Consider the following 14745-nt stretch of genomic DNA (forward strand, 5'->3'; position numbering starts at 1 on the left):
CGTAGTTAGACACTTCTGCTTAGCTGGCTTTCTGCTGTTTTTAATATATTGTTTTAATAAAGGATGGTCATCAATATCAATTTTGTTTTTTCATAAATAATTTTTAAGATTTAAATTCAACATAATTGTTTTATAATTTCTCGTAAAAAATAAGTGTTGACATGAAATTGTAATTTGTAGGACGCTTGATAAATAACGGTAACTACGCAAATTTGCTTAGTTACGGAAGTGTAAACAATTCCAGTTGTGGCTTTGTGAAACGGCTTTATTTGCGCTCCGTGGTTTGGAAGGGTGTGAATTACGGAAAGGTGTAAGTTACGGCAGGGCTTTATGAAACGAGGCCCAGGTGTGGGTTTATTATTGGGCCTGCACAGCGTCCTGCAAAGAGGCATCGGATGGTATCCAAATGAATCGCGATGTGGGTGAATGGCCAACATTGTAATCAAGAAACCGCTTGGACCTGTTGTTTTTACTATTTTCCAAGAAGAACTCTCGTTTAGTTCCCTTTTAGTAAGCACGTCACATAATGCAGGAATGGTGCGGCGCTTTGCTGTGGACATTAACATGCTGGTAATGTTGTTCTGACATCGGGGAAGGTCCGTCATATAACACCGTAAGGCTGATTGACAAGTGACAGCCATACCTCTGTCTGCCACACAGACTAAGTCAACACTGTAAACTCATTTCAACAAACGTTTGTTACTTTTACAAGGAAAATTATTTAGCGCAAATCCCCGCACCCTTTGCCATGTCATCGAACGACCCTGTTGTTTGTCATGGTAGTTGTTCTTACAACCCACTCACATGTAGTTCGTTAGACTAGCTACCAAAGTTTGCTTTGTCATTGTTGTGTGAACGACTGTGTTCCTAGTTATAATCATGCGGCTACTAGGTAAAGACCTGCGCATGTTTGCATTTAACAGGGCTGAGCCATGTACTTGTTAAGTCAAATCAATGCAAATCTTAGTTAGCATAGTAATGTCTACGTGCAGCAAACCTGTACTTGTAAGCAATCTACTAGTCTCAGGCTTGTAACGTTTTACAAAGACCTCCCTTGTATTCGTCAGTTTTCTCCACAAATCGCAGGTCGCCGCTCTGCAGTCTCATTATTACAGCAAAACGCATTACTGAAAGTAGGTCATGTATTTAAAATGGTACATACACATTACATAGGTACACAATAGTGATGACACTGATGACCCAAGGGGCAAGGGCAATAACGCATGCGAAAAGGCAATGAGCGTCATCACTTACGAGTACACTGTAGAATCACACGTTTACATGCATTAGGTTTGAGTTAAGATAGTCAACTTGGGTTTCCTGCCTCGCAATAACTGGCTTGGGAACTCGCAACATCGAGGAATGCCTTGCTTCGGAAATATGTTATTTTTAAGTCTGCGGAACACGAATTTTAAGGGACAAACCCATTCGAATCTAAGGGGCATTCAAATTTATTAGCCCCTTGGAATTCAGGTGCTTTTTATTTTTAGACTTCTTGAGTTTCTGCAGTTTGCTGTCGTCAGTGTAGCGACCCTTGCTTGCAAGCTGGAGCTTTCGCTCCTGATGAAAGCCTGAAAGAAAGCATCGCTATATTATAGCTTATGCAGAACAATATGGCCTGAAGCAGAACACATTGTGCTTACTTCCATACATCACGCACTTATTCAGCAAGTTTCTCTGATTCAATCTGCATTACTATCAGTTGAAAGACATACACTTCATTAACCCTCGCACGACCAGGCCATTTCTCATAACACGAACGACCAGGGGGGGGGGGGTTGTTACGACCCCCCCTTGGCGTTTCGAAACGGAAGGTCGTAGAGCTTAGCGGAAAAAACCAACGGATTGCTCTCAACGAGATCTCGCGATTGGTGGTATATTTTTTGGTCCTAGGTCAACATTTGACCTACTTTTGACCGGTCAAAGGTCAAATTTTCGGAAAAATAGACTTTTTTCAACTTTCAGCGACGATTGCGGCAAAACGGTGGGAAATATCGACTTGAAACCTTCACTATCGTGTTCCTTGATCAATTCTCTATCGTTTGGTATGTATTTCGTTTCCCTAGCTCTAAAAATGGCGCGTTGGGAGCGCCGGAAGTCGGCAAGGTCACAGTCGGCGGCAGAAATTCGAAAAATCAAAATTTAAATTTTTGAAATCTGATTGTATTTTTGGATTTGGGAGGTCCATTTGCTCCCTATAGAAGCTAATATTGCTGCATATTCCCATTGAGGTGACAAGAATTAGCAAAATAGTGGTTCGGGCGCTTTTCAAAAATAGTACCGGACGCTGTTCCTCTTGTGACGTCATAGCTCCGTGACCTGACCTGACCCGGTCAAATTTCTTATACCATATGATAGCCAATACTTGCCCCAACATGCATGGGAAGTTTCATCACGATCCATCAACCGATGTCCGTACCACCGGCAGGAAACCTCGGGCGTTGGCACTCAGTTTGTGAAAATCCGGCCGGAGGCTGTACCTCTTATGACGTCATAACTCCGTGACCTGACATGACCCGATCAATTTTTTTTCGGCAAAAGATGCGCAAAGGTTGCCCCAGAGGGTATGGAAAATTTCAGCCCGCTACGACAAGCCGTTTAGCGTGCACTTCGAAAAAACCTCAGGGGGGGTTGATACAACCCCCCCCCCCCTAGGCGTTCTAGGGTTAAAAAATGACAAAAACGACCGAACACTGTTACCTACCATTTTCACGGAAGTGCGCAGGAGGCCACATCACTGCACGGCGGTTGGTGCGCAACTGAAACTTTCAAAATGAAACGGCCGGAAACGTTTTTGGCGCCACCTATATAACAAGTAACAGCTTTGTGTATGTTACTACTAACACGTCTAACTAGCGTAACTAAGTCCGTGTTGCAAAGGTGTAGCTGATACCTTCGACAAGGACATAGATTACATAAGTATGTATCAGTATTGTTGCAATGGTGTAGCTGGTTCTTTCGGCAAGGATATGAATAACAAATCATAAGCAAATCTATGTTCCATATTACGAATAAGACCCTGGTAGTTTTCACAATAGCCTCCATAATCCTCGTCAATTTTATGAATGGTCGACTAGGTGCTGGGGCTGATATTTATGTTTGCCCTGTTGATTCAACCAACTATGACAAGATATTCGTCGTTCGACATAACCTTTATTAGTATTTTTGACAAACGCTCGTCGTTGTACGACAACCCCTTGTCAAAATGAGTTTACAGTGAATGGCCTTTGGAATCCATCAGTCTTTCGTAACCAACAAGCTATTCACGAAATGGATGTTGTCCTATCTATCCGCTTTGAGCTTGTTTCCTTCTATCTCGGATGGACCCGCGCCATCACGTCAGTGTAACGGCGGCGTAACATGGCGTAACTCGGCGTAACGGCGCCTGTTTTCGGTGCGTGTCGACGACATTTGCTGTGCCGGTATATCGACCCGACCGCTGACACGGCCGCCAATGGCGTGCACCGCCCGCACTGACCTGGCGTGACCCGGTAAATACGCGCACTGTGTGTGTGTGTGTGTGTGTGTGTGTGTGTGTGTGTGTGTGTGTGTGTGTGTGTGTGTGTATGAATGGGACCGCTTCGTCTTCTGTCTAACCGTCTTTATTTTCTATTTCCATTTAATTTCAGTGTGTTTATTCAATGACTGCAATAATGGGGTGGGGAACAAAACCTGGGGAGTGGGGAATAGGACGGCGGGAGGAGCAGGTGCTCTCTCCTATAATTGGGACAGGAGCCCGTTAGGGAGAGGTCCGACTAAATAAAAATGTAGATGATCGATAAATATTTCCGCCGTGTGATTATGTGTTGCACAGTCTGAGTGGATTTAACAGTCCTCGTTTTTGCGAGACGGTCCATTATGCCCCATAACTTCTTTTGCAGATGTCTGACCCTCAATTTTTGACCGAACCTCTGATTAGGTCGGAACTTTTGAAAAGAAGACGTCAGCTCTCCTCGTCCTAGCGTCTTTTTGTCTCTGTTTTGCGGAGAACTTGTCCGGGAATATTGTGTTCCAACTAGATGAGAGTGGTCGGAGCCAATGTGTGGGCCAGTTGAAAGTGTTCGATGAAGCGTGTCAAAAGTTGCAGTTAATGGGCAAATTACGCTTGGAAAGAGAGAATCAGAATCAATTTGTTTGTGGCATGGATGCTTCCTAGAGACATATCAAAATGATAAATCGCTTGTTATGGAACTGCTTTTTCTCTGGTTGAATGACCGAGTAGGTATGCAATCTAAATGTTTGGTCGTCTGGCTCTCAAACATTCAGTACCCTGTCGGGCATGCGCAAACTGCATATCTATATGCATGCTGAGTGCTGACTGCTGACCATTGACAGCTGCCAAGTCAGCAGTTTGTTCGATCGATTGGATGTTAGGTCACTTATTGTCACTTAAAAATGATGCATGCTTGCTGTTGAGCTTGGTAAATAGATATCATTTTCAGTCTTGACAATGCCTCACGCAGTATGGGAACTTGTAATATTCAACAAGTCTGCCTTCCGGTTGCAATATATTTTCGACACTGCCGAGTGCGTACAGAACTGATTATATCTTCAAGGTCTGTCATGATAACGCTATCCAGGTCGGGTTAAGTGGCTCTAAGTGGCAAACTTTGCTCGTTGAACGGCTCACATGTCCGACATGGCGACTACCTTCTCCAACTCGGTCCATTAAATGCGACCCTGAAGTGCATTTGACCGTTTGTCGCGCGAATAGCCAGCTCGTTCTTAGATGTCAAGCACTCAGACATATGTCTATCAACGTTGCTGACGGCTAACGTGAACCTGCTTTATTGTCAAGGGTGAGGCCTAGGATGTATTTTGATGAAGTTGGGCTTAATAGTGTTAGGTTTCATTGGATGAGACTAGTCAAAGCACTTAGTTCAACACGTTCTACGCCGGCTCAAATTTATACTTATCAGCTGTATTTATCGAATAACCAATGTGACTGACTGTTCAATAGGCCGGGATGCTGTTGAGAACCAATTTCACCAGCAGCGTCACAATAGCTGGAAGTTCACAGCTTAGCTGGGAAACGGCTTCCAAAGTTCTGCTTGTAATAAACATGTCTAGATCGTGTTCCGATAGGATTGTACGCGTTGCTGACCTTATTTGGGTACGCAGAAAGGGGCTTTGCATACTTCCTTCATCGTGGGAACTCAGAATTAAGAGATGGTTTCTGTATGGTATTTTTTTTCTGCTTGAGGTATGGCGGTACCTACTGGTGACTACCATTTCGCTTTCTTCAAAAAAAAAAAAATGTTTTCTCACTGGTAGAATATTTTCTTTTGAAGCAACGCGGGACATGCGAGCTGAGTAAATGGTTTAGTTTGATCGTAAATTGCTAATACAGGGTGGACCAAAAAGGATGGAAACATTTTAAACTCGTATAAAACATGTATCATTGCATGCATGTGACTGGGAATGATACCAAACAAGAGTACATTTCGTGGAAATTCATAATCGCATCACTCTCATATGCTTTCTCTCGTTTTCAGTCTCTCACAGCAAATGTTCGAAGTGACCACCTTCGCGAGACAGGCAGAGAGCGACCAGCCTGGCTGCTGACACGATAGCCCGCTTGTATGGCTCACACAGCCTTGCTGATCGCTCTCTTCAGTTCAGAGGCTTTCTGAACCTCCCTTGTAGACCTGGCCCTTGAGATGACCCCACAGTAAAACATCCTTTGGGGTCAGGTCGGATGAGCAGGTAGGCCAGTTCCGACTGGCACCGCGGGATATCAGCCGGTCACCGAAGTGGTTTTCGATGCACTTGAGCGTTGTTTTTGCGATGTGAGGAGGCGCACCGTCTTGCTGGAACCACATAAGGTCTATGATGAGGCTGCGCATGCTTCGTTTGGACTCGCTCTCAGAACTTCCTCAGCGCCGCCTGGTATGCGCTGTTGATTGACGGTCACGGTGTCGCCGCTCCCTTCCTCGAACCAAAGTGGACCCACGATTCCTTTTCCGCTGAGGGAACACCATTTCGGTGACCTTGCTGCTGTGCAGTGACTTCTTTATCATCTCATCTCAAGGGCCAGGTCTACAAGGAAAGTCTCTGTGACCTGAAGAGAGCGATCACCAAGACTGTGTGAGCCATACCAGCGAACATGTGTCGTCGGGCTATCGCGTTAGCCACCAGACCGGCCGCTCTGTGCCTGTCTCGCGAAGGCGGTCTCTTCGAACATTTGCTGTGAGAGACTGAAAACGAAAGAAAGCAGATGAGAGTGATGCCGTTATGAATTTCCACGAAATGTACTCTCGTTTGGTACCATTTCCAGTCACATGCATGCAATAATGCATGTTTTATGCGAGTTCAAAATGTTTCCATCCTTTTTGGTCCACCCTGTATTTCCATTTATGTGTTCTTATCCAGATAAATAAAAAGTTACATAGATTTAACTCATTGGGGCCTGCTGATGTATTAAGCTCAAGTTAAAAATGTTGGTTTAAAATCCTTCATTGACAGTATTCCCTTTGCAGCTTCAAGGTCTCGCCGTCTTTACGTCATGTGGTGCTGCGCACTTAACGTCAGGGCTGTGACAGCTATGTTTCGTTGCGACCGGTCCCGTGTTGAATGTTTTCCGGCCGCCCTCCATCCAGCTGCACAGACTTGTTAGAGCACCGTCCACGCTGAGGGCCTCGTCGCACGCGGCCGTCATATTTACAGTGCTATGGTATGAATGAGGAAGCAGGTGCAAAGGTCATAGCGTGTGCCACCGGTTCGTTCCCCCGCTGCGATGGCTCGCCAACCCGGCGTGTGATCAGACCGGGGGTTTTGGTGAAATATGCACGAGCTTGTTGGGAGCATCGGAAACAGGTGTGATCGTTTCCCATGGAGGACCAATTTGTTGTGTGACAGACTAGTGCGCAACGCTCAACTCGAGCTTTTATGGTGTTTTGCTTGTTTGTGAGGTTGATTCGACGCCTTGTTTATAAGCTTATAAAACGCCGAAGAATTCCCTGCGCTGAATGTGAGAGGTGACATGCGTTTCCTCTTGTAGGTTAGATTTTGAAGCCGACTCGACCCGGCCTGAACCAAACCAATCCAACACAACACAACACAACACAACCCGACTGCACCTCTGACCGCCCTTGCCCATTCTCTCGGCAGGCCCGCGGCAGTGGTCCAGCGGCGGCAGCGGGTACGACTCCGCGGTACCGAACTCCGGGCTCCCAGCGGCCCGCCCCCGGCAGCCGGCGGCTGTCGCTCGTCGAGTCGTCAGAGTGCCGCATCCCCAGCCTGGCCCGGCTGCGGGTGCGCGACGCCGTCTCAGGTGAGGGAGAGGGAGAGAGAGAGAGAGAGAGAGAGAGAGAGAGAGAGAGAGAGAGAGAGAGAGAGAGAGAGAGAGAGAGAGAGAGAGAGGACGGGAGGGAGAGAAGGAGAGAGATCCGTGAGAGGAGATGATCATATGATATAGCTTGAGGTAGAGCGGGATAGCAAGATAAAAAGAGCAGGGTGAATAAATTTATCCCAGGATAACATAGATTTACTAGCTTGGAAGAGATTGTTTGATTATTGGGCAATCGCCTCAAGGTTCGAGCTAAAATCGCGTCTGTAGTTGAGGGCCCGCGGGGGTACATGTGAAATGTAAGAATACAATCGCCAATCGGTATGATGAAATTTAGATGAAGCAATACTTAGTAGAGTTTGCTACCGTCGATTCTTCACAGATAGAGCCGCTGAGATCCAGGCAGATATTGAAGGAATTGTCCCTTGCCGATCATGCAGCTGCTCTTCTTGAAATATAGTTGGAATTGCATTCATGTGAAATAAGTTTTGCTAAATAGCCTGCACCCAGGGGACTTTCCTGTACCGATAGGGCAAAGCGTTGGATATGACGAAATAAAAAGCATATTTTCGACTACTATCTACTGTCAGTCGCGCCATACGATCGGTTTCCAAAATGTCCACTCGACCGTCCTTATGGCCCGAGCTGCGCTGAGCCATACATTCTGAGAGAGCGCACTGCTGGCGCAATATCTAAGGAATGGCGATGGAATCAGTCGCTGCGAGAGGGTCATCCGCCGATGCATGATCCAGTCACTGAAATACTAATTGGGGTTAATTCGTTTTGAATGCCAAAACCGTGAGAATGGCGGCTGAGTGCTGGATATGCTTGCGCACTTTTCACGCAGGACCATGTTAATGATGAGTTTTGTGTTTGAAGTGCTCCCTTTTCAAAGGCTTCTTTTCGCTTGTGCGCTGTTCTCAGATGTTTGTATGGTCATTAAGTACTCTTCGTCTACGGAACCCGTTTCGCATCTGGTTTGTGAACAGCGTTGATCCGCATAACGATGTTGGTCGGGCCAGCGCGCGTCGTGGCCCGTCGGCCTTTCAGTGGTCCGCCGAGGACCGCGAGCGTGGTAGTGTTTTGATGAGGCCGCGGAGAGGATTGAAGTGGGCCTCTCGCTCCGTCGCGCAAAGCCCGGACCGGGTGAAGATCGGACATCAAACGGCACCCGATCGTGGCGCACCGCGGAGATGCCGTGCTGCCACGGGGATTGGAGCAGAACCGGCACCACGAACAAATACATATATGAGCGGTTGTTAAAAACCGGTAGACAAGTTTGTTTGGGCTACACAACGCCGCTTTTATTTTTGGATATTAGTCCAGTCCTTTCAGAGACAGGGAGTGGCAAAAAGTACCCGCCGTCTTAAGTACCCTCTAATACTCGCTAAGTACCCACTAGGTCTCGCCATATTTACTTCATAAGGTCGCGAACATCCTCATTGGCTGCTCAACTCGACTAGTTCAACAAAATCTAATACGGTGGGCTGACCTTTTGTTCGAAGCCTTCAACAATGAAGCATTGTATTGTATGTTAAGCTTATCACCATGGTTCCCTGGCGTCATTGCTTTGCTGGCTTTTACCGGCGACTCCGCGTGGGAACATTGGAGGCGTATTACGGTTATCATCCTGCGGCCGGTGGCTGAGCACGGGTCTCGCCGCCCGTCGACTGTCGCCCTGCCTCGCGGATCCGGTTTGCGCCCGCTGAGCCTGACATTGTGGCCGGGGAGCTGAATCGTGTGGGCAGTTTCCTTCTGATGGACATGAGGCGATTACCTGCGCGGGTCCATTTTCGCGAAAATGCGTTACGGCTGCGGCGAAGGCGGCTGTTGCATCAGGCCGGTGTCCATCAGGTACTGATTCCTGTGCGAGGTGGTTTGTGCTGCTGCTAGGCTGACCCGGTCGTCGAGCCAGCTCAGGTCAGTGCTGGGCAGGACTGATCGCGATCGACCGCCGGAGTTTCCTGAAACTCCCGGATGGACTGCCGCCGCGTCACGGACTGTCACGAACCGTGACCGACGTGACACGGCGTGACGGAGCGTCACGATATCATAATGGGTGCCGCGGATATCGCCCGGCGCCTTCAAACATCACGGATGTCTCGGCGGGCCTAAAACGGGTCCCGGCGGGCGCAGGAAGGTCACGAACCTTTCCAAAGCTGTGACAGGGAAGCGCAGTAGATGCTTCACACAGAAGACAGGTCTCATTATTGTACGATAGGTACTCGAGATGTTTTGTGTGCGACATGTGTGTGCGGCACCTGACAGCGACTTTCTCGCGCTCAAAATTTACATACAGCTACATGCAGTTTCAAGAACTGATGCACTCACTGGTAGGTTGATTAATGGGTGCCCGGGTAATTAGATAATTATGGACAGACTGATTCGTCAAGCGGCGGCAAGATGTGGGTACTTGACGAGGAGAGTGTATGCTTTTCTACTGAATAATTTGTTTGTGGACGAGGTCGACGAGGTAGTGCAGGCAATGCTTACCAGCATTTCCAAGGCATTGCTGTGTTTAGGGCCTTGGCTGGAAGCTTCAATGATTCAAAGAAAAATCATGTTTGTGCTGCTTGTGAGCAGTCGTTCTACACGGGATAATTTATTCAGACTGTTAATTGTTTTACTAGAAGCCTTATTTGTCTTTGCTTATGCTGGCTACGCACATGCTTAACCCTCGCCCGTAAACGGCGATCTGCCACCTTCGCCCATGTAGGGGGGGGGTTGGTGCGACCCCCCCCCCTTGGCGTTTGAAAACGGAGCGTCGTAGAGCTTAGCGGAAAAGACCAACGGATTGCTCTCGCCGAGATCTCGCGATTGGTGGTATATTTTTTGGTCCTAGGTCAACATTTGACCTACTTTTGACCGGTCAAAGGTCAAATTTTCGGAAAAATATACTTTTTTCAACTTTCCGCGGCGATTGCGGCAAAACGGTGGGAGATATCGACTTGAAACCTTCACTATCGTGTTCCTTGATCAATTCTCTATCGTTTGGTATGTATTTCGTTTCCCTAGCTCTAAAAATGGCGCGTTGGGAGCGCCGGAAGTCGGCAAGGTCACAGTCGGCGGCAGAAATTCGAAAAATCAAAATTTAAATTTTTGAAATCTGATTGTATTTTTGGATTTGGGAGGTCCATTTGCTCCCTATAGAAGCTAATATTGCTGCATATTCCCATTGAGGTGACAAAAATTAGCAAAATAGTGGTTCGGGCGCTTTTCAAAAATAGTACCGGACGCTGTTCCTCTTGTGACGTCATAGCTCCGTGACCTGACCTGACCCGGTCAAGTTTCTTATACCATATGATAGCCAATACTTGCCCCAACATGCATGGGAAGTTTCATCACGATCCATCAACCGATGTCCGTACCACCGGCAGGAAACCTCGGGCGTTGGCACTCAGTTTGTGAAAATCCGGCCGGAGGCTGTTCCCTTTGTGACGTCATAACTCCGTGACCTGACATGACCCGGTCAAATTTTTTTTATCAAAAGATGCGCAAGGTTTGCCCCATAAGGTACCCAAAATTTGGCGGCGCTGCGCGCCGCCGTTTTTGCACTATTTCCGAAAAACCTCAGGGGGGGGGGGGGGTGCACCAACCCCCCCCCTACATGGGCGAGGGTTAAATGGTAATGTAATGAATGTCGTTGCGTGTCTTGCTGCAATGCTGCGATGCACTCGTAGCTTCGTTTTATTTCACGCTTTTGGTGATGCTGTGCTGCGTGCTTCTGCAATGGCAATTGCATGATGAGCTACACCTTTACAGAGGATAGTTTACGCGTTTTATGACTTCCAGAAAGTCATCGACTGTTGGTCACTACTTCATTCTGGAGCTCGTCATAATGACCCCTTTGATAAGCATCAGTTAATTGTGCTGAGAAAAGAGCATGACAATGCCGGAGCTTTTGGTGGTTTTGTAGGAAAATCGTCATTCATGTGCTGCAAATTGCAGAGATGGCTATTGGTTAACCCACGCTGGTGTCGGCCGCTGACATTTTAGCAACATCGCAGCACTGCATTGTTTCTAGGTAGTCGCGCTTTCTTCGGTGAAACACGAGTCGTCTGACCTTTCGGGCGGCTTCGAAGGGTTATGAATGATGCTGTTGCATTTGCCATTGATACAAATTTCAAGTCCCGGGCCCGGCGCTCGGCTAAAATTCAGACATTGCAGGACTTTGTCTTTGTCCTTCCATGAGCAATCCGAGCTTGCATGTCTCAGCAATGCCAATGGTCTATAGCTTTATCATTTTCTTATATTCTGTCGGCTGGCAACTGTACTTGACAGTTGTTTGTCGGGACGGACTTTTACCAGAATGGAGGCAGTAGTTGCTGAGCTGATAAATTGACTGTGTTGAGTGTAAATCCTGAGAGAAAGCGACGCGTTGTTTATCCATTTGTTGGACTGCGAACATTTATATTTATTTGCTTGAGTCGATAAATGTTTTGCACGCTGGTCAAATTATTCGAAGATTTCAGTGATATCTGAAAGCATAGAACCAACTATTGTGCTACTTTTGTCAGATAAAATGTTGTCTGTTTACCTATCTCTCAAGTGACTGACGATATAGTTCATAAACATTGAAATATTTGTCCATAGCTGCTTAGGTTTAACAGGCTGGACATTTCAGGTCCTTTCCCCGGAAGCATCTGAAATTAGCAAAATAAGCAGGTATTGGCAATAAATCACAGAGTGGAAGGCGACCTTCGATTTACCGTCGGCCCCTAGCGCCGATCTCTGATCGCTCGCTCGCACCTCACCAACTTTGGCTGCCAGCTGAACCTTTTATTACGTCATAACTGTCATCCGCGGCCCGGCAGCGTTTTAGAGTCATCTGTCAATAGTGGTGAACTCGGGCCTGCCCCATAACGCCACCGGCTCATAAACTTCCGCCCACCTGTGGAGCCGAATTCAATAGGCGGCGCATAATTTTTAGTTATGATCGCTGAGTCTGTCAGCAGTTAAAAGTGAAAAGAATTGCTATTCAGGTTACCACGTGAAGGTGGAGCTAGTCTGAATGAAGTTCGCCTATCGGCTCAGGCTTGCGATGGTTTTGCAGTCAGCTAGGGCTTCGCCTGAAGCGCCGATCAACCTCTGTCGTTCGGTCGAAAGAAGGATTGAAAAGATTGTTGGGCCCGAGCCCCGGACTGTCCCTGTGTGAGCCTTTCCTCAACGCACAAACATGTATTTATGCATAAAGTTATGCGACATACCTAAATGTATGAAGGATTCATGGATGTTCTTGGGTACTATGCTGCAAAGGTAGGACGCAAGCTAATTCTAAAAGCAAATTTCTGTCGCATCCTCGAGCTCTTGTGCGCCGTGATTGCCGAACATTCTGGAAATATCCAGCCGTCTCCGGTATGTCACAGGGGACGTAGGCCGAGACTTGCTCTGTCTCGCTGCACCCCCTGGGGCTGGCCGGCGGCGGACATGACGTCACCTCCCGCCGGATGTGTGACGTCATCAGCGCGCCGCTGACAGGCGGCCGGTGTGTTGGCCGACCTTTGCCGACGTTCACCTGTCTGCACCGGCGGTGGGTCGGCCGGGTCGGGTGCCGGCGGAGGGTTGATGGCGCTGCCGGGTTAGGGTGCAGTAGATCGGCCGTCGGCCGGCGCCTGCCGCTCCTTTACGGCCTCGTTCGCCGGAGGCGCGGCGCCGGAGCTCGGTAGCCAGCGCGCTCTGCGCTGAGTGCCACTCCCAGCCTGATGTGTAGGTACCGCCCGAACGGCTAGGAGCGGCGCTCAGCCGTCGCTGTACTGGGAGGTGAGGTTTTTGAGAGACTCGGCAGAGACCGTACCGGGATACGGAGTGGCCAGACGCCTCTTTCCGAGCTTTTCAAAGCTGGAAAGACTTGCTGTTTTAGCTGCTGAATGGCTGTTTGCTGGTTGGGGTTCTACACGCACGATCTCATTAGCAAATTGGTCTCAGTCAGTAGTCAGTCTCAATAGCAGAGGAGCACGGTTCGGTGTAGGGTTGGAAGTAGAGATGCCCTTTTTGAACCCGCGAACCCGCTTTCTGCGGGTTTTCAAAACCCGCAGGGTTTTTGGCGGGTTCGAGAAGCAAAACTTGTCGTGTGGCGGGTATTTGGCGGTCAGACTTAAGAACCTATATTTTTTTTTTTTTTTTTTTTTGATGCAAAACACAATGCCAAGTGCATTTGCTCAGGTTAACAATACAACATTCATCAAAACAACTTTTAAAACAGAACCAAATATAAAAATATATCAAGGAAGCACATTTCAAATGCAAAACTGAAAACAACCAGCAATAGCATCCACAGTCTGGCAATGACCAAACCAGGGTACAAGCAATAAACTACTAAGCATAAATAAATGCTGATGAAAGCATTCCATAAAACATAAAAGACCCTGAAAGCAAACTTATAGGAAGCTGAACTGAAGTCTATGTGCACTGTGCAGTGTGCACTAGATATACATTATGGAAGAACCCAGACTTAAATGAGATGTTGAAAATCAGAGCAAATGCCACATGTTACTTTATTTGCGTCTGGTCGGCATAAAAAAGAGCTATCAGCTAAACAAAATTTGATGCAAATTCATTGATTACCTATCCTACTCTATGTTCTGTTCCACCCTATATTACGAAAATAACACACCAATTACCCTTACAAAAAATCAAAATATAGACTGGCCGGCCCAAACATAACGCAATACAATACTGGCGCACTTCCGACATTCTGACAAGGATGGGCATTTGACTGCGTCAATTTTGGTCTCTGAGGTGAAGGAAAGCTGTCATTGATGACGCAATAATTTTCAATCAGTTTTTCTGTCTTGGTTTTTGAATGCCTCAAAATAGCAGTTATACATGTTACAAAACCACGTAGCTGGTCGCATTTATTTCTTTTGTCTTTTTACGTCCTTATCATTTGTATGCCGACAGATGACCAGCCGGAGAGCATTACCAAGACCCAGGGGCGGCGCCACGGGTTTTCGATAGGGGGGGACGGGGACTGTAGCTGTCCGAAAATCCCAAAAGTAGATACTGATCGTGTATGCAAAAAAAAAAAAAAAAACGAGGCACGTAACGCCGCGAAACTTGGCAAAGCCCAAAACACATCGAATGGTGCATCCCGTTTCCAAACTTATCCTAGGACACCTAAGATCGATCACCTTTTCAAGCATCCTTGCCTCTAAATCAAAATTTGCAGTCTTGCCAACTCAAAGCTGGTTTCCTACAAGCTGCGAATTGCTTAGGGATACTGGCCGCGTGGCCGAGTGAACTGGGTGTCCGGCTGGAAATCCGGAGGCGGGAAGTTCGCGACCGGTCGGTCAGTGTCGAGTAGCAGTGCCAACTATTCTTACGTTTCGTACTTTCAAATTTTCGATCTTACGTCTGGTCAGCTTCATGGCTTCACCCCCATATAGTCATGGAGGAAAAGTGGGAATGTCTTCTGCTCTGACAAGTGCGCCAAAACTGCAATATACTTTCAGAATCAT

General features: G+C 47.4%; 1 protein-coding gene across 9 annotated transcripts in view; it reads left to right on the forward strand.

Annotated features, from left to right (window-relative positions):
- The window catches only part of LOC122388830 (serine/threonine-protein phosphatase 4 regulatory subunit 4-like), a 98291-nt gene that overhangs the window by 67503 nt on the left and 16043 nt on the right, over positions 1-14745 (forward strand). For all 9 annotated transcript variants that reach the window (XM_043380264.1, XM_043380272.1, XM_043380265.1 and 6 more), the window contains one exon: positions 7111-7273. In XM_043380264.1, the coding sequence (XP_043236199.1) occupies positions 7111-7273 (163 nt within the window). The remainder of the gene's footprint in view (positions 1-7110; positions 7274-14745) is intronic.

This window comes from Amphibalanus amphitrite, unplaced genomic scaffold (genome assembly GCF_019059575.1).
Source record: "Amphibalanus amphitrite isolate SeventyFive unplaced genomic scaffold, NRLGWU_Aamphi_draft 000336F_arrow, whole genome shotgun sequence".
NCBI classification, from domain to species: Eukaryota; Metazoa; Arthropoda; class Thecostraca; order Balanomorpha; family Balanidae; genus Amphibalanus; species Amphibalanus amphitrite.